Genomic DNA, 21665 nt, shown 5'->3' with positions numbered 1-21665 from the left:
GTACCACTTCTTGTGCGAAAGCTTTTAGTTTCGAGTAGCCACTTCTTGTGGCTTTTATAAAATTTTATATTCATCAAAAAAAAAATTGTCAATTTAATTCAATTTTTTATTTTAATTTTTTTTTTTTTGATGAATAGAAATTTCATTAAAAGCCACAAGAAATGGCAAAACCGCTACTCAAAACTTTCGCACAAGAAGTGTCACATTAAAATGGCACACTAGAGGCTTAGGCAATGGGCAACGGACAAACACACAGTCACAAGTTCGAAAAAAGAATACAGAATGGATTTCTAAAAAAATCCAAACCCGAGTATGAAAAACTCCTATTACAAAGCTTATAAAGGAAAGCCGCCTTGTTAAAGCAATTGAAAATCACCGTTTCCTTCGCAATATCCGCACTCTGAAAAACTCTTGAATTCCTACTTTTCCAAATCTCCCAAACAATCATAAACCAAAGAATCTCCTAAAGTTTTCGGTAAGGACTCGTATTTAAATTGGAGAGTGAAAAAATTTAACTATACTCTTTACATTGAAAATCTTATAGTAAAAAAGTAAATTTAAATAATATTAAAAAATATAACGATTTTAAAAATTTGAACTAAAAGAAAAACGATAGTGATAAAAAATAAAAAAATGGTAAAGATGGAGCATTTTTTTTATAACAATATCCAAATAATGTTAATGGCCAAAAACGGTCAACAAACGACAAAATACTAAAACATAAAAGATAGGGCCACCAAATGAACAGTGATTTCTCGAAGGAAAATGGAGACAGTAGACAACATTTTCACACGAGGGAGTTTAACTATTTTAATGTTTATTTCTCCTGTATTAATCATCAGCATATTTTTTTTTCTTTAAAAGACTGCAAATTTCTTATTACCTACTGTAAAGGCAAATCTTGAGTCTTCTTCAGCAAATTCTTGAATTTCCCTATCCTTTTGACAGGTAATTAATCTTTTTCCAAGTTCATTCTTGAATTACAAATCTTGTTTCGATACGTTTTCTTCATTAAAATAGTGTCAAATTGTGTAACTGAATTTATTTTCAAGAATTTTCGTGTTCGAAAATCTTAAGTCTAAATGATTTTTTTCTTGCATAATATTTTCAGGGTCTAAACTTGAAATTTCTTTAAAGAAACAACAGAAGTTTGCTATAATGTTAAATGGGTTTCTGAATTGGTACGTTAATCTGCAGGGTAATTGATTTTGGAGGTCACTGTACTTTTAAAAAGTTGCAAAATGGTGACCGAACTTCAAAACGTAACATTTTAGTTACTATACTATTTGGTTATGTTAAGATAGAAGGATTTTTGGTTACCGAAGAAAATTATTTCAAGTCGATTTTTTGTTGATTGTGTATATATGAAATATAAGATATTATTTGTTATAAATAATCAAAATTTAATTACTACGTATGTATAATTTGACCGTAAAACACTTAAAAACCTTCCAAAATCAGATATTTGAAAGTTTAGTAACCAATTTGTTACGTTTTGATGTTTGGTCACCATTTTGCAATTCTTGAAAAGTACAGTGACCCCTAGAATCAATTACCCTTAATCTGCAAGTTAAACTTAACATATAAATTGTTTTTATTTACAGGAAATGGAGGAAGCAACTGCTTTTAACTACCAATACCAAATAGACACACTTGATTATTCCATCGACGATCTTGAATTTCAATCTTTTTCTTATAATAACCAAATTTTCAATCATCAAAGTGTTGAGAATTTTCGAGCACCAGCCGATCTAGGTCAAAACCCAGCGAAACAGCTGAAGACCAGTAGCTGGAATTCTTGCACTACCACTCATGAAAAAATCACTTCTCCTTCTTCTTCTCATATTATATCTTTCGAAAACTTGAATTCTTCATCTCATGCTGCTTCTCGACAGATCTATGGGGTCGAATCGATTACTTTAAAGCCTAAGATCGAAATGGGTATCGATGGAAATTCAAAAACTAGTTTGTTCCATCCGGGTTCAACCTATTATATTAATCAAGGAATCAATAAGAAGGCTGGTGCAGTAATAATTAGGGATGCGCAAGATCATGTGATGGCGGAGAGGAAGCGCCGAGAAAAGCTTAGCCAGCGATTTATTGCCCTTTCAGCGGTGATTCCTGGTCTGAAAAAGGTATACTTTAACCTAAAAACTTAATTTTATGAGGAATTTTGTCTTTTGTCTTATTAATATTATTTTCTGTTCTTGATTTCCATGATAAAATCATATGTGTTTGAAAGAAAATTAGCATGATTTTAATTTGTTTAAATAAATTTAATGAGTAAGAGGCAAAAGAACAAGTGTTGAATGATCGCTGGAAGTGAATTATTTGAGTTTGAGATCGAGGTCGAATCAAAACTAACTTATAAATCTAAAAAAACCTTCTGTAAAAGGGTATTGAATTAATTTAAATTGAGAGGGTTAGTAACTTAGTACAACATAAAATCTAACAATACTGAGTTATGTAGCACGAAAATGAAAACGGCTAAAAAAGTGGAGAATTTTTCATGGTTTATAAAAATATGTTATAAATAGAGCTTGAGTTTCACAAGCATTTCCAAAAACAAAAATAAAATGCGCGAAATATACAATTTAACAAGTTTCCGTGCAACATATACTCAATTGATAATGTTGATTTACAGATGGACAAAGCTTCTGTTCTTGGAGATGCAATTAAGTACGTGAAGAATTTACAAGAACGAATAAAGATATTAGAGGATCAATCTGCAATGAAATCTATGGAATCAATAGTTTTTGTGAAGAAATCAAAAGTTTATGTAGATGATGATGAGTCATCCTCAACCAATGAGATTAATTCTGGTGAAATATGTGACCAATCACAACTTCCGGAAATCGAAGCTAGGGTTTCAGACAAAGATGTTCTGATTAAAATCCATTGTGAAAAACAAAATAATTGCATAGTGAAGATACTATATGCAGTGGAGAAGTTTCATTTGAATATCAGAAATTGCAGAGTGGTGCCTTTTGGAAATTCTACTCTTGACGTTACTATTGTTGCTCAGGTATTATACAAATTAACTTCCCTCATTGTTTTTGTATAACTATATATTGTTGCTTTAATAATTTTCGGTTTCAATATATTTACGGCTACCAGAATATATTCTTTAATTATAAAAAATTAAAAAACTAATTACTGATCTATAGCAATAACTGTTTTACAAAAAGTTCTATTAAGTTATAAAAAAACTACTGAATGACTATCAAACAATATATTTTTTTGCAAAACAGTTATCAGCTTACTGATGTGGACGGTGCAAAAATGTGCATTTAGGTAGCAATTTGATAACCATTTGTCCATTTTATAAAATAACTATCTTTCGATAACTATTTTTTTAATTTTTCATAATTCAACAACCATTTTGTAAAACAATCATAGTTTGATAATCGAAAAAATATTTAATCCAACAGTTCTTTACAAAATCATTAAACGATGAATTTGTTTTTCTCTCATATGAATCCCAACAAATATCCGTCTAGATAAGGAAATCTAGTTGTTTAGCAATTAATCAAACATAAAAAATGTTGCTGAATGATAAAAAAAATTAAAACGGTTATTAAATTATAATTTTTTTTTAAAAAAAATTGTCAAATTATAATTTTTTACAAAATAACTACCAGCTTGTTGCATGGTTGTATAACTTTATTTTATGGACATCTATAATTAGATAACCGTTTTATAAAAAAACTACAGTTAGATAACCGTTAAAAATAATAGTTCGAAAACCATTTTATAAATTTTTATAAATTGGTAACTATTTTGTAAAAAATATCATAATTAGGTAACCGTGAAAAATACTTAGCCCAAAATTTTCCTTCATAAAATTGGATAGAGAGAGATGACCAATTCTTCTTAAAAAAATCTTCCTCTATAGCTCAAACTCCAAAACTCGATTTTTTTTTTTTACAATATCTGTTTAATTAGCTGATTAATTATAGAGTAAGAAATCATATATTACCATAAAGTCTACGAAATAGTAACATGTATTTTGACAATAAATGATCTCTAATTAATTCTTTGTATTTTGACTATAAATTGCAGATGGATGGTGAATTCTCCATGACAATTAAGGATCTCTTAAGAAACCTTAGACAAGCTTTACTTAATTAAGCATTTGTGGCCGTCAGCAGCTTTTTAAGTTTGTTTCTTTGTGTGAAACACTATAAATTTCTCTTATGTTTGTCGCTAAAAAGTTTCCATTTTTAGCAGCAGAAGTTTTTTCTAGGGCAAATTATGCCCTAATGTTCTAGCACGGTTGACTCGTTGACCGTGTTTAATACCCACGTGCTGAATATATGGAACCTGGAGCTTATTTTATAAGTTTTTAAGATTTTAAGTATATTTTTTTTAGAGGTTTCTTGCCTCTTTCCCTGTTGGCCATGTTTGGTTCATGGAATAGGTCCGAAATAGAATAGCTATACCGTATTGAATAGTTATTCCTCACTTTGGTTCATGGAATAGTAACTCCATGGAATTGCTATTCCATGATTTTATGGAATAACTACTCCTCTCAAAAAGTAAAGAATAACTATTCCATTCTTCATGGAATAGCTATTCTATTCCATGCTATTCCATTCCATGAACCAAACATGGCCGTTGTTGTACGTGTACAAGTTGTCAATAAATTTGATTTGATTATCTAATTAATTAATGTTTTATTAATAGTGATAATACTTTGTTTATATTTAAACCTGATATTTGGAGTTCAATAATACTAGCTGTCTTTATTAGTTAAGTTGAAATTTTAAAAATATTATCTTTTGAGTTTTATTATCTTTTATTGATTTCTTTATATTACAAAGTTAAAATTCATAACACTCAAATTTGTTTAATGATGAAGACATTTACTGTTGCTTTCCTCTAAACATATTGTTAATTAAAATTAAATTATTATTCGTTTTCAAAACATTTAAAACATAACAATAAGTAATAAAATATAGTTGTTTTAAGCAAAAACTATATATCATCTGCTATATATATTATTTATTTATAATTTTACTAGGTTTATCATGAGAAATTTTTAGGTGGACTTGGTCTATCACATCATCCGTAAATTAAGTCAATCACGTCATAAGAACTTATTAGAATGATGGTAAAATTATAATATTATTATCAAAATCTGAACACATTTATTGCATATTTATTACAATTTTACCATTATTTTTATGAGGTGTTACTACGTATTTGGCTTAATCTACGGAGAACGTAGTAGACTCAGTCTATCTAAAAAATTCTCACCAAATATATATAATCATCAAGTAATTGATAAAAATAAAATATAAAATAGTCTTTATTAATTAATCCACAAGTAGTTTTTTTAAAATTGGAAATAAATCCAAAATAATAATTTTCAAAATATGTATGTAATTCATTTACAATTTATTCATAGTGACAGAAATTACTTTTTTTAATTTATTCAGATTACTCATTTCTAATTTACTCATCAGTAACTGATCTTTATAATTTATAAAAATTATTAAATTGTAAATCAATTTATTATAAAGTATATATTAAATTACATTTAATTTTTATCAATAAAACCATTTGACTAGTTAGTGAATATTGCACATCGCATAAAGATTTTAGTGATATATGTGGTTCTATTTTAATTACGTATATTTAAAAAACCAAAAATACAAATTAACATATTTTGCAAAAATTTATTAAAAAAATCATAGTGATCGATTTTTTTATTGTTAATCAAAACATTGATTTTTTCACCTGCGATTATTTTATTGATCCATGGTGGATCATTTTCTTTAGTTAACTATTAATTCTTTTGACTCAACCGAAATAAATTTTATAGTTCTATTTTTGAATGATTTTTTAAATTTTTTATCAAATACTTATTTTCTTTGCAAATTTTGTTACTTTCTTTATTGATATATTTGCAGAGCGAAGTTTTGAATTGTTATTAATAAGAGTTAATATTTTTTAATCAAATTCATTCAAAGACCAAACATTCTTGTAGTTTGAATAACTATTAATTTGAGTGGATGAATAGCCGAATTGAACAATTAAAAAACTTCTTAAAAAAATATAAATATAATATAAATATTTATTATTTATTAAAAAAATATTTACTTTTTAAATGTATTTTCATATATAACTTTTGATTAAATTATAATATTAATCATATATATAGGATATATTTATTATTATTAAAAAATATTATTTTTTTACATTAAAATCTTGGAATATAAATTTAATGAAAAAAATTGCTTTTGCATCCCTACATACTAAATATATGTTTTGTTTTGTTTTCCCTCATTGAGATCAGGACTTGTTGAAAAAGATGATACGGTGTCTTTGTTAGAACAACCATTATCTCTCTAAATTTTGCTCTTTCTTCTTTTTAAATTCCTTTTCATTTTAATTTTATAAAGGGTGTGAGAAAAAATAATTTTTGATTTTAATCGGAAGATTATCTTCTCTCCATCCAACTTATCACTTATCTATAAGGTATTTTTTTATACTTATGTCTAAAAAAATCTTTACTTTATAAATCTTTTTAGATCTAAAATTTTATTAAGTCTTAATTTTTGTTGAATTTCTTGTTAATCAGATGTACTTTCAGGATAGAAATTTATCTTTTAAAAAAATTGAAGATGAAAATATAGCGGTTTGAAGATAACTTATTAAAAATGTTATTTGGTGGGAGTATTTGATTATAAATTGGTGAGAATGTGACAATTCATATACTTATGAGATGTGTTTAAGTTCAACCGTAACTTAATAACCAGAACTAGTTAATAGGTGGTTGAATTTTCACACTTATAAACTCATCTATATTTATTCTCTTATGCAATGTGATATTATCTTTAACACGACTCCTCAAGTGCAACTGGGACAGTTGTCATTTAAAATTAGAACCCCCCCTAAAACTATAATTGTGTTGTGATATGCATCGGCAAAACCAAACCGGGCCGCTGGGATAGAATATTCAGACAGACAATTGGGTAATTAATATTTCGAATCAGACCCGCTCTAATACCATATTAGAAATATTATTTGGCAAAAGTAATTGATTATAAATTGGTGAGAATGTGACAACTCACATGCTTATGAGATGTGTTCAGATCCAACTATTACCTAATAATTAGAACTAGTTAATAAGTGGTTGAACCTCCACACTTATAAAATCATTTATATTTATTTTCCTCATCAATGTGGATTATCTTTAACATAACTTTTAGATCTATATTGAAGATAATGTTTGGAAAATTTGAAACTTCAATATTCAAACGGTTTCAAAATTACAGTCTTAGTATTTGAACCATTTATATATTGAAATAACCTTTTGATGGTTGAAATATTTTTTTCAATTTGTTAAAAAAAATTATTTATTTATGTTATTTTTATTATTATCAATGAAAATTTTAAATTTTAAATTTTTGAAAAAGAATAACAACTTGTCAACCAATCGCATAAAATTCATGAATTTTGTTTTATTTGTTGATACATAGACCGATTTGTGTAATCCATAAAATTTGTTATATAATATAAAATAAATCTAGAATCGGTGATGTATGCATGATCATTACAGTTGAAAGCACCTTAAAAGGTCCAGCTTATTACAGTTATTATTATTATTATTATTATTATTATTATTATTATTATTCTAGAATCGCTGACAATAATTTAAACTAAATAATTTGCAATCTTAATACAAATCTATAGTTTTAGTCTCCACTTGAGATTTTGCGATCTGAATTTTTCTTAAGACTTCCTTTCTTGGCTTAATCTACCTATACATTGTGACATCCAATGTCATTTATATCAAAACATAATTAATTAATTATATACACTCCGTTTAAAAATAATATTTATTATTGTTAAACTGATCTTCTGATTGTACTTGATCATAAACCAAATTTAAATATAATTTGCGGATACAATCGTATCCTCTTTCAACCTTATGAATTTATTTCAGAAATTGTAGTATTGCTCGCTAGTTAGTTTTATTTCTATATAATATGTCAAGATGCGACAAAAAAGATGATTTAATCAATAAATTAAGTGTTGCAGTTATTTTTAATTAGTTTTATCTCTATATTATATGTCAAGATGCGACAGAAAACGATGAATTAATTAATTAATTAAGTGCTTATTCATTATTCTGTTTTATTCGATGTGTGGAAAAGCACAATTATTCATTTTGCAATTTCCTTAGATAACTTTAAAATTTTAATATAACTTTAACTTTATTAAGATGAATGCTGATAAAAATAATATCTTTTAAACATTCATAAACATCCTTATTAAATCTTGACACAGCTGAACTAAATAAGCACGAAATATTCAATCTATAGTTAATTTTAAAGTTATCATTTTATCTACCCATAATTATAACACTTTACTCTATATTAGGATTTCTAAATTTTATCATTGATTTACACAAAATGCAAGACCTTGCAATAAAAGATAGCGTATCGAACGTTACACCGCTGTTAAACGAGTTTGATATGCAATTTCTGATTCACGACTTTGCGTACTCATAACATGTGAAATACTTTGTCGTTGATTCTGAAAATTTTTACAATTACGTCTTGCATCATTATGAGCACTGTCTACTGCACCAACATGTCCATTGCAAAGTTGGATCGCTTTTTTCCAATTAGTAAAACCATTGTCTGTAAAAGCTTTTATTTCTTGAATTAGAAGAAGTAAAAAGATAACAGTAGAAGCATTGTTCAGTCTTTTTCTATACTATACACTAACCAAGAAAATTGGTTGAACCAAACTTCTTGAAAACAACTCAGTTTCAGCTATGGGGGGCTGTAGAGGGGGAATCAGTCCCCTCTCTTGATTTTCCGGCCAGCTGGGGCGGCCGCCACAGGTCGCAACAGTGTGGCTCCGTCTCTGCTTAAAACGACATGTGGGCATGTTAAAGGTAAAATATATACACGTACATTTATTATAACAAAAAAAATATTCAAATTTATTTATTTTTTCATGAGCAAAACAAAACGAAGAAGTTTATCAAAACTACCTAGGCTTTCTAGATTTTCTCCTAGAGCCTACACATAGTAAAAAGAAACAGAGTGCACTCGAGTATTGCAGATTTAGCAAAAACCAGTGAGTCTCCCGTAATTTTATTTTATTTGCAATTTTCTAGCTAACATTGATAAGCCATGCCCATGTTTGAGTAAAGAAAGTTGAGCAATTTTTTGTTTTAAAAATTCCAATTAAATAGAATAGGTCCAACTATGTAAGGTCTTCTTTGCAAATTGAATAGAATTTCTATTTTAATATTCTTCTAGTGTTAGTGCAGTTGTAATCCATGAGTTTCTAGCATAAGCAAATTCAAATTTAAATAATTTATTAATGTTAATTATTATTGTCCAATGTTATAGAAACCTCAAAAGCAAATGTTGCGGATAATAAGAACCCGAGTGAAATAGCGAGCAGTTCCGACGATCATATGGTACATAATTTGTTGTGTTTTGATCCATTACATTAAATTTGGTTTATTTTAGTAACATTTACATGTTAGTTGCAAAAATTTGTTTCGGTCGGCTCTTACACAGTCCTAGATGTTCCTACTTCACAATTTGTCACTTAATACATTTTTTCGCACTTATTTAGGGTTATTCTGTGAGAGAGCAGGGTAATATTGAGTTTCAATGAGTTTCTAGCTTAAGTAAATTTAAATTTAAATAATTTATTAATGTTAGATAGAAAACTTACAATTAGTTGTTGCGGATAATAAGAACCCGAGTGAGACAGCGAGTAGTTTTGACGATCGTATGGTATATAGTTTGTTGTGTCTTGTTAAATTACATTGAGTTTGGTATATTTTAGTAAAATTTACATATTGGTTGCAAAAATTTGTTTCAGTCGGCTCTTCCATAGCTCTATAGATAAAGAAAAAATAAATTTTTTTGGAGAAGAAGAAGATGAAGAATCTCAATAAGTTTGCAGGGATTTATTTGAATTTTATATGGGTAATGTATCATGATTCTGATTCCTGATAGATTGTAAGATAAAATTGTAAGATAAAATTGCAGGGATTCATAGTTTTGCACTCATTACCTTTTTTCCCACTAATTTAGGTTGATTGTGTGGAAAAGAAGGATATTATTGAGTTTCAATAGTTCTATAAAAGAGAAACTAGTCTCGGGGTTAATGGGCCATTGTTATAGAGATAACATGATCAGATGGAAAGGTTAAGCCGAAGTTTAGAAACTGCACTTTACGAAATGTTTGTGATAACATTACTACGCATTATCAGCTATTCTTATCAAAGCTTTTAGGTATTATATTGATAACTGTTCGGTGCTAATTGAGGAGGTGTAATGTGATTTAAAGATGTGGTATACACACATCTTAATTCTGGTTCAAACCTTATCTTGGATGGTTGGTGGAAGCATATTAAAGAAGATTTTAAGAAATTTTTCAGGTATTTGTAATAAAAATTTATGTAATTTACATTATTGTTATAATGGTGGAGAAACTGGTGTAGAAACTGATTGATTCACTCAAACGGATGGCTTTAGTCTCTTTAAAATGAGTCCAGGCATACAACTACGACAGAGCATCTTATGTGTGTCGTTGTTATAAATCTTCCTTTCTTTTTATGAAATTTTAAAATAAAATCATCACTTCAATAATATCAACCATGTTTCTACTTCATTAACCTATTTTTTCATTATTTTTTATTCCTATAATTTGCTAATAAAGCATTCTTTAGTTTCCACCATAGGGCGGCTGTGGAGGGAGGAATCGGTCCCCCCCCCCTCTTAATTTTCCGGCCAACTAGGGCGGCCGCCGTAGGTCGCCCCAGTATGGCTCCGCCACTGCTTAAGACGACACGTGGGCACGTTAAAGGTAAAATACATATACGTACATTTTTTTAATAATTAGGAGGGGGAGTGAGATTCGAACCCGAAACCTCTTACCAAGATACATATACGTACATTTATTATAACAAAAAAATTATTCAAATTATTCAAATTTATTTATTTTTTCTTCAGCAAAACAAAAAAAAAGTTTATCAAAACTAAAAAGACCTTCTAGATTTTCTCCCAAAGCCTACACATAGAATTTTTATCAAATATATTCATAATTTTATCAAACTACGTATGATATCTTTTACCATTATGACTTGGTCGGGTTATACGGTATATAATCTATTTCTTTCCTGGTGATATAGAGGAATTCTGGCAGTTCATTTTCTGAATAAAAAATCTATGAAATGAAGGCTCATCTGAAATAAATAGATAGGTATGTAACCACTTAAACGAAGCGAGAGGTTAAGGATCTGAACATTTTTGGATCATGTTTAGAGCCGGCTTTCATTCAACTTTCCGGAATCCTTGTTCCTGGCTCACATAGGCCACTCATAAGACGTTCAACTCCCTAAAACACGTAATTTTGGCTCTTCTTTTTTATTTCTGATTACTCGATAATTTTCACAAGTACAAATTCCACTTTTTATAGGCCGAGATCATTTGTACAGACAGTCTTTTGGGGTGCTAAGATCCAAAGTCGAGAGGGAAATATTGCACACTGATAGCTTTAATCTAGACATGTATATATATATTTTTGGTAACGAGGGAACCCCCGGAGGAGTCCGACTACTCTTTAAGGGCGGAGCCTGATAGGAGTCAAATAATCTTATTCACTCGAGTCGTTTCATTACGTTTTTATGTTATTCATCGTGCATTTTGAGGTGTTTATGTGCCTTATTATGTGTTTAAGCTTTTCAGGGCATTGAAGCGTTTTGGAGCATTTTTGGCAAAGAAAGTGAAAGAATCGACAAAGAATACAAGGAGCGAAGTCTTATCGAAAAATCCATGATTGAAGCCTGTCTCAATCGAGACAGACACTTATGGAAGTATCTCGATCGAGACAAGAGAGGAATTTCAGGCAGTAGCTTTTGAAGAAGCTTGTCTCGATCGAGACACATTCCTTTAATGAATGTCTCGGTCGAGACAAGGGTAAAACATTGGGCTCAGATTTCGAATTATAAAGACACAAGACTTGAGGCCCACTTCTTTATTTGACCAAACACTCATGTAATAGGTTATTTTTATTCCCTTTTTGGAAAGTACTATATAAACACTTTTATCTCTATTTTTAGGGTATGTCTCATTAGTGTAGGAGACATCAATTTTAGTGTAGTTGTAATTCCTTTTTCTCTCACTTTTATGTGAGAATCTTTATTGTTCTTGGTGTTCTTCATAAAGAATTTCCAGATTTTGTTCTTTTTGGGATTAATCCTTATTAATGCAAGTTATTATTAGTGAAGCCCCATACTCTTTATCTTATGCTTTTGTGCTCCATTAACTACTTAAGGTATTTATTTCTTACTTTTACAATGTTTAATGTTTATTGCTTTAATGTTAGTATATAGTTATGATTGGCTAAACCCCTTATTTAGGGGTTGCTTATGATAGTTGTGTGATGATTAGTTGATTAGGGGTGGTTTGTAATGTAATACCCCAAAATAATTAATTAGCTAATTGGACCACGTGTCCAATTTTGAGTCGCCAGAGTGGCGACATCGGAAAGTTATCCGATAAAATTAAGATAAATGAGTTTCAAGTAGGTCGGTTTTGGGAAATTAGTTATGCGGAAATCAAGGTTATATTTCAATTCTAAAGTTAGAATTGGAATTAAAAGGAAAAATGTCAAGGAAAGCCCAAAATGAAGTTCAGGGACCAAAGTGGTAATTTAGCCACTATGTCTCAAAAATGGAAATTTATAAACTTGACGGGAAAGTGTTGATATCGAGCTTCGTATTATTTATCGGATATAAGTAATACGTATAAGTCGTAATAAAAGAGTTTAACGATTTAGCTATGGACTAAATCGTACGAAAGAAAAGTTTAAAGGATAGATTGTATTCATTAAAGAAAACAAGGATGAAAAATAGAATTTAGCCATGATATATAAGGATTTCCTTTGAAATGAAGAAATCAGAAAGAAAGAAGAAGGCTCCAGAAAGTGAAAAAAATCGCCGATCGATTTCGTTTCGCCGTCGTTTTTCCGTTCGGCGTCCGTTTCGGACGATTCTCGCGGCAATCTCTTCGGAATTGAATGCTCTACTGATCTTAGGCATCATATCAAGGTAAGATTTCGGTTTTTGGTGGTGAAAATGGTGTTTTATAGGCTGTTTTGTTACGAAATTAAGTTTGAATCGATACGTCAAGAATCAAGTCGTTTTTCATCGTTTTTGTAAGGATTCTTGATAGATTTTGTGCATAAATGAAGTGGGTATGAATTGGTACAAGTTGTAGGAGTTTTGGAGCTCCGGAAATGATCCAGGAATGCCGGAAAACGCTGCACACTTCGGTGCACGACGTGCTGCACTTCAGCACGTCGTGCAGGCGCACGACGTGCACCACAAGGGTGCACGACGTGCACCACAAGGGTGCACGACGTGCACCATGAAGGGCACGACGTGCCCTTCACAAAAATTGAAGGGCACGACGTTCCAAGGTGACACGACGTGCCCTAACTCGACCCGGATCTCCGTGGGACTTCCGGGAGTGAAAAAGGACCTCTGATAGCTTGAATTGAGTGTGAAACTCAGTGAAATGTTTTGAAATAGATATAAAACATTATATAAATGAACATTAACATAATAAATAGTCAAGATAAGTACATCGATTAAGTAAGAATCCGATCAAGAAGTTATCAAAATTGAGAGAAACGAATACGAAACGAAAGGGGTGATAACTTAAATCTATAACCTAGGGTTTTAGGTTTTTAAGGTTCACGTTTATGTATTAAACGTGTATTTGATCTATATGTATCAGACGTGTCAGCAAACGGTGGGGTCAACCGACGTGGTCTAGCACGGGCATATTATCATATTGACCTCGTTATTGATTGGATAGCGGTCACTGTGAGTTGTACTTTTACTTTCATGTATTATATATATTGAAATTATTTTATGAAATTATATACATTGTTTTCACGCATCGCATTATATATATTTGGTTGGATGTTATATGTTTATTTAATTTCTATATGCGAGAACTAGTATGCGATCCGAAGAAACTAGCTACCTATTGGGTGTCAATAGGCTGTGTGATCACCAGTATCGAGTCAGTCTAGTATGTTTGCATTGAGAAATGACTTGACACAACTGGGAGCTGTTGATGAATATGATATTTACGATTGGGTTATGATTTCGATACGCAGAGTGAACTCGGCCACGGTGTAGCCTGGAAGTCCCCGTATCTAGTGGCTGGGCCACCAGCGAGTTGGACTCGCAATTGATATTTACGATTGGGTTGAATGATATATGATTATTCGAGAGATGTGTCGCATGCTAGGATATTAGTTTCACACGGATCAAATACATGTTTATATGTTTTATATTAATATTTTCTTGAGATGCGATGCTATGTTTTTATATTAATACTGTTAGTAAATGTCAACTCACTCAGTATTTCCCCAAATACTGACCCCTCACCTTTGATGTCTTTCAGGTGCTTAGCTTGTGGACTTAGCTAGAGGCCAATTTTGAAGTCCAGAAGTCAGCTGTATATGTTAGTTTCTGACTTCTGTGAATGCTGCAATAGTGGTCCCGCGTTGGCAGAGTCGTAGCCTAGACAGCAGTACACATTGAGTGTACATATTACTTGCTGTCCAGTTTATAGGTTTTTGTAGGCTACGTGTTTTATATGTTATGCACGGCACTAGGTGCCAGTGATATGTTGGATATACTAACTGATGTATATAGTACCGCGAGGCCAGTTCGTACGAGGTACGGTAACTAGAGCCCGCGAGGATAACAGAACAGTTAGTGTAAATGTTTGTGTATACATGTTATGTATACTTGCTTCTGTTGCTTTATGTTATTTGTTTATTATTTGCGAAAAATTAATAGTGATTTAAGGCTTGCTACGGGTTCCGGAGCTACCACTCCCGTTCCCTAGCGCCAGTTGCGGCTCAATATTTTGGGTCGTGACATGTAATTAGGGTTTGATGTGATTTTTGTGCTTATTGACCTAGGTTAGATTGATCTCCTAATCTATGGTTTTTGGACTAATTGCTTAAGCGAGGGTCACTTAATTAGTCGAATTTAGAAATCATATGTTTAAGGATTAATCACGCGAGAACGGTTTAGGTTTTATTTGGTTATAAGTTAAGCTTCGTGATTGGATTCGTTTGGTATTATCGAAATCTAATTACGCGAGAGCGATTTAGATTTCGGTATATTAATATAATTTCAATTAGCTTTAATTGCGGACTCGAGAGAGCGGATTAGGCATTTTAGAAAGACTTGACCCAAACCAATATTTCAAACAACCCTCGGTTACCTAGGATTCATAGATTTGATTAGCAACCCTTAAACTTTTTTTACTTCTTGTTTATTCCGTTGTTTAGTTAATCGTTGCTTGAATAGTTTATTGTTAAATTTTAGTCTTGTTTACTTTAGTTGTTTGTAATTAATTGTGATCCAAAACTCATATGCTATTTGTGTGCTAAACGAATTGAGTGACAACTAAACTCATTCTCATCATAACTCTACATTCCTCGTGGGTTCGACAACCCGGACTTAAAGTCCACTCTATTACAAGTTGGTGAGTAAAATGACCAACAGAGCCCGACCACCTGGGTAAACCCTCGGAGAGGCTATGTCATCCCACCGTCCGAACCTTCCACTTAATATGGGTCTTTTAACAACTCATCCATAAATTCTTCCAATAAGTTCTATTTTGTGGGATATGGGACTCGAACCTTGGTTCTTTAAATCTCATACTTACTGTCCATACTTTTGACTAATATAGCCAACTCATGATGGGTAGTATATATATTTGTTAACACACGTAAAATATTATATCATACTTAAAGATGTGTACATCTGGATAGATTAATTCATTTTGACTTGAACGATTCGTATATTATTTATATAATAAAATAAAATAAAATAAATAGAAAAACATTGTATATAGGTTTGGATGTTTTTTTAGGAAAGGTTTGAATGTTTGATTCCAAATATATTTACAAAATTTCGTCTACTACATACATAGAAGTTTTGGGGAAATTTTTATCTAGATCCGGTTTATAAAAAATTCATGGACCTATCCAATGAGGTGTTAGAAAAATGAGAAGAAGGAGAAAATAATGAGAAAAGAGAGAAAATTATATTAGATTTTCTAACACCTTATTGTGTAGGTGCATGGAAAACTTATGGACCGGAACTAGGTAAGAATTTTCCAAAGTTTTGTTAGCAAGTGGCATTTTAGCAAGTGGCACTTTAGCAAGTGGCAGGTGCACAGCCAATTGCTATTTCAAAAATCTTATACAAGATTTTTATAGGTAGAGAAATCTATACAGAGAATATTAAATTACAATAATAATAATTCACACGTATTAATTGTAATTAATTAGCCAAGAGCATCTACATAATGAAGAGACCATGCAAAGCACAAGTATTCGTCTAGTACAAAAAAACATTGCAATTCCAATTTTTTTATCCTCTTTTTTTTTTATCATATTCAGTTAATTTTTCAAAAATATAAATCAATTAATATCTTTCTAAAAAATCAAATGACAGATGCAAAGCCAGTTTCTAATTTAATATAGGAAGAATGTATTAAATAATTAATCTATTGGAGTTCATCTACTACTGATCCAAAAATCTTATACAAGATTCTAATAGATAGAGAGATCTTTATAGATAATAATTTGTAATATGGAGGCAAATGAGAGCTTAACTTAATGGTTAGACCTCTTCATCAGTTGCGGAGCCATCTAATGGTGGGTTGTGCGTCCGTCTTAATCAGAATTAGTTAAAATTATATAAAAAAATTATAAAGAAAAAATCTTAATTATAAGTTTTATCCTAATTATTATAAAAAATCATTGATTAAATTATTATATTTTATATAGTTCGACGTCCATGATTAATTTTTTGGCTATGTCATTACTCTTCATATACATCTATATAAAAAAGAGAGCAAGTAAAGCACGTTATTAGTTTATCTCGTTAGGCATCCCATTATGAGCTCTATTCATAAATAGCAAAAAAAACATAGCTTATACATTTTGGCGTTGTAAAATTAAAATGAAAAAAATATTTTATTATAAATTAAAAAAATTATCTTTCATCAAAGTGTAAATCATATATATTAATTTGGCTACACGAATTTATCTACCTACATTTTTAGCATTTTTATCAATTTTATTGCAATTTTTAAATCTTATCAGTTCGATTTATTATCTTTTCGATATTTGCTAAATATATCTATTTTCGGTGTGGCACAATATTATCCATCCACATGTATAAGATTTATCATACATGCCGTAATATTATCCATCCACATGTATAAAATTTATCATACATGTTGTATGTCAGCTGGAAATGAGTCGAAGGTATATTTATATTTAGTAAGGATTTAAAAGGTGATGTATCAAACTGTCAATATTTAAAAAATTATAGTATATTTAATAAAAATATTAAAATTGTGAGTAGATAAATTTATTTGGTTGTTAATTTATATTGGACCAAAATTATATTAGTTGGCATAATTAAAAGTAAAAATCAATCAATATATGTTCCACTGCGATGAAATTGATAATATATTTTGAATTTCATATTTTTATCTATTTATATCCAAGCAACAAATAAAAAGTATAAAGACTTCAATTAATAAAAAAATGCAGCATCTAAAATTATTTTTTATAATAAATTCAGTTCACATTTAAAGAAAACATTTATAGTAACAAAAATATTTTTATAACATCTAAAATTTTCAAAGTATTAGATAAATAAGACTTAAATCCTTATGATTTTTGTAATTACAGACTAATTTATAATAAAAAAATAAGACTAAAAAAATGAAAATATTTTATTTTAATGAAGTGGATTTTTCATTTTTTATTTAATTTATTTTTGTAAAAATAAATTATAAAACATTGAACCAAACTATCAACGGTTATCTTAAAAAAAAGGTATTACTAAATATTGCCCCTATATTATTAGATACCGCCTTTTTTTACCTCCTTGTCCTTTTATTATTTTAAAATAAAATTAAGGAACGTCCTCGGAAGACGTCTCTCCAAGGGACAGACACCTTGTAAAACGTCTCCCCAAGAGTGAAAATTTACAATTTAAATAAAATAAAAAAATGACTATAATTCAAATTTAAAAATATAGAATATGTAAAATTAGTATTGTTGGAGGTTTGGTTAAAGTTAAATGAATCCTGATTTTCTTTTTCAACAAGGGTTCCTTCCATGAATATTTCTAACAAAAATTCCACAAAATTCTCTCGGATTCAGATGTGATTTTTTGACCTGAATGTTCAATCAAATAAATATTGTGTCGGTGCTGTAATTTTGCATCTAGAACTCTCACATGTACCATCCATTATCCAATAAATTTGCAAACCCATGTACAGTCGACCCTCTGATAATTAATATTCTATAAATTAATAATTCTAATAATTAATAGAAAATTGAGGAAACCAACTTCGTTCCACGTCGGATAATTAATAATTCTATTGTTTAATAATTAATAAAATTTAAAACATATTTTATATGTATATTAATTATTAGAGAGATTGTTTTAAAAAAATATATTATATATAAATATAATAAATTATTTAATTTATATGTGGGACATAAAAATGTTGCTCAACACTTAAAAAATACAACAATTGGTGATTTATTTGGGTCAACACAAACCTTGATTCGTAAGGTGGAAGCTGAAATACCATCAAATTATGACTTTCTTATTCATTTGAGAAAATTTTAAAGAAAGTTATTAGATGAGCAAGTAAGAGAATATGAAGCAACCCTGATACAAAAAGATATTAGAAGTTATTTTACTTTATAAATACAATTTTTTGATAATTATTTTATTATTTTATTAATTTGGGATTTATGAAAATGAATATAATATTATTTCTTTTAAATTGAGTGATTGTAAAAATATATTAATTAGTTGGTCTTTTTTATAATATAATATTAATATTAGGTCTATGAGTGCAAATGCTTTAAAATATAATTTTTAATTTTTAAAATTTTTCTATATAAATTCAATAAATTAATAATTCTAATAATTAATAAATTTTTGATCCACCATGTATATTAATTATCAGAGGGCCGACTGTACACATGTGTACTTGCATAGTTTTCTATGTTGTAAATAGCTCAGCATGGGGTCATTCTACGTAATGAGATATATTTAATTATTATATATACTCGCAAATTATTAGATAAAAGTATATATTTAATTTAAGATTTAATTATTGAAAAATATCTCATTTTTTGAAATTTTTTGCTTATAACTCAAAACGTTTAAAATTTTCAATTTTAACTCATATTTAATTTTCAGTTTTAACTGTAACCATTTGTTTAAATTAAAATAAAAATGTTCAAATAAATTTTTTATATTACTTCATTCTTGAAAATTGTGATGGTAAAAAAATAAATTGGAACATTATGAAGTAAAATGAAGGACATAATCAATTTTTTTCACTCTAATTTAAATAATAGTCATAATTGAAGTTGAAAATTAAAAAGTAATTAAAATTGATGATTTTAAAATTTAAACCATAAACAACAAAAATCAAAAAATAAGTTCTTTTTCAAGATTAAACCTTGATCTAAAATGGTGCTATCAACTCTAAATTTTAAATTATTTTATTTATTTTTTATTGTTAATGTCAACATTACATATTTTTTTTAATTTCGTTTTCTTTGCTCGTCTTTTGAGAAGAAGTTTTATCAAATATGAAAAGTGTTGTAATGGACAAAGACATTAAAACAATAATATTTTAAAGATTAGTATAAAGTTAATTTTGTTTATTATTTTTTCCATGGCTGAAGACTTGGTGAAGCTCATAAATGATCTTAGTAGAAAACAAGCTTTGTGAAGCTTGATGAGTAGCCTTAGCAGATAATTTTGTGCAAAACCGAATCAAACCCGATTAATCAAATTGAATAGACAACTTCAATTCGGTTAGATTCAAAATTATAAGATTGATTTTTTTATTCGATTTTAATCGTAAAAAAAAACTACATCCAATTTTAATACAAATATAACTAGAAATATCAAACCGAATAGAAAATAGTTACCAAATTCCTTTTCTTTGAAAATCGTCGGAAATTAGGATCCCTGAAACCTAATAAAATAATGTGATTTACATGTAATTTACTAAGTTTAACACCACTAATTTTACATTTGTATGTGTATTTTTCGGATATATTTTAGACTTTATCTAAGCTTTTTGTATTTTATACTATATCTTTACTTTGTACTAGTACAAAACCCTCGCGTTGCTTCGGACGAAACTAATTTTTTCATTTAAAGGTAACTCAAATGCTATAGTGATCATTTACCACTTTCCGAATATTGAAAACACAAATAGTTTTAATAAAAGTGTTAATTGCAGTTAAAATACATTCCGCTGCCGCAAATGTTTAACTCATATTATTTTTAGGCTTATCCTCTGGAAAAAAACCTCACCTTTTAGCCCCAATTCGTTTGCACCCTCACGTTGTAAAATCTTCAATTTTACCCAAATTTTCACCTTTCGTCTTTCAATTGCACCCTTAAGGTATTAAATTGACATCTTTTCACAGGAAAAAGTTCAAATCAATACTTTATATTTCAACAAATATTTTAAATAGTACCTAACATTAAAATTTCAACAATAAAACCATCTTCCCTAAAATTTCAAAAGTTAATAAATTTCACATTAAATATAAATCAATTAAAAATATCATTAAAAAAATTTAAAAATTAATTTTTAAATAGAAAATTAATTTTAAATCGGACCATATTTTCCCACTTTTACTCAGTAAAATCAATTTAATTTAATTTTATATTATTTAAAATTTAAATCTAATTAAAAAAAATTATATATCCTTCGATTTTAAACCGAAACAAAATATCTTTTAGATTTTTTTAAAAAAAGCCACCACCAACCGACCGCCGGAAAAATTTTCCGACGGTGGCTGTTCTTCTCAAGGAAGAACAGCTCGGCTAGGCTGTTTTTCCTCCTTAGGAAGAACAGCCGCCGTGGACTGTTCTTTCTAAGGAGGAAGAACAGGTCAGCTGTTCTTCCTAAGGAGGAAGAACAACCTCCATGGACTGTTCTTTCTAAGGAAGAACAGCCCATGGCGGCTGTTCTTCAAAGAAGAACAGCTCTGGGCTGTTCTTCAAGGAAGAACAGCTCAGATCTGGGCTGCTTTGAACAGATGCACTTGAATCCAAAAAAATGCTGGTTTTAATCTATTCGTTTTTACTGGTTTTGATTGCTTTTCACTGGTTTTGATTTTGGCAAAATTGTTGCAGAGAGAGCAACAAAAGAGAAACAACAAATGCAAACAACGTATGGGCTTAAGGGTAGTTTAGGAAATTTCTAGTCTATTAATTGCTTCCTTAATTTGCGTATCCAACACTAAAACGTCAAACAATATGGAATGGAGGGAGTAATAAAAATAAAAATATATTATTATATTTTATATTTATAATACGTAATCTATAAATATTGCAATAACTAATAAAGGTAGAATAGTAAATACAAAAAAAACTAATAAGAAATAGAATTCTTTTAATGACATATTAAACATAGTAATTAACATTAAAATAATAATTATAATATTTAAAACTAATAACAATTTCATATTGTTTCTAAAGACTATATAAAATTTATATAAAAAAAATGAAA

At 29.2% G+C, this 21665-nt stretch overlaps 1 protein-coding gene across 1 annotated transcript; it reads left to right on the top strand.

The window, feature by feature from the left end:
* The first annotated feature begins 858 nt into the window (after window positions 1–858).
* Window positions 859–4391, top strand: LOC130014508 (transcription factor bHLH19-like). Its single transcript, XM_050349404.1, has 4 exons — window positions 859–948; window positions 1605–2135; window positions 2645–3025; window positions 4063–4391. The coding sequence occupies exons 2-4, from the start codon at window positions 1608–1610 to the stop codon at window positions 4129–4131; spliced, it is 978 nt and encodes a 325-aa protein (XP_050205361.1). The 5' UTR covers window positions 859–948; window positions 1605–1607; the 3' UTR covers window positions 4132–4391.
* Window positions 4392–21665: the final 17274 nt, after the last annotated feature.

The sequence above is a fragment of the Mercurialis annua genome, linkage group LG7, assembly GCF_937616625.2.
Source record: "Mercurialis annua linkage group LG7, ddMerAnnu1.2, whole genome shotgun sequence".
In the NCBI taxonomy this organism is placed as follows: Eukaryota; Viridiplantae; Streptophyta; class Magnoliopsida; order Malpighiales; family Euphorbiaceae; genus Mercurialis; species Mercurialis annua.
Note: the sequence above shows the minus strand (reverse complement) of the source record. Positions and strands in the feature narration are given on the sequence as shown.

What these genes read in the sequence shown, in the direction of transcription:
- LOC130014508 (XM_050349404.1), top strand. Translation starts at nt 1,608, where the DNA reads ATGGAGGAAGCAACTGCTTTTAACTACCAATACCAAATAGACACACTT. An exon ending in TGATTCCTGGTCTGAAAAAG is followed by an intron (nt 2,136 to 2,644) that starts GTATACTTTAAC and finishes GTTGATTTACAG; the next exon opens with ATGGACAAAGCTTCTGTTCT. An exon ending in ACGTTACTATTGTTGCTCAG is followed by an intron (nt 3,026 to 4,062) that starts GTATTATACAAA and finishes TATAAATTGCAG; the next exon opens with ATGGATGGTGAATTCTCCAT.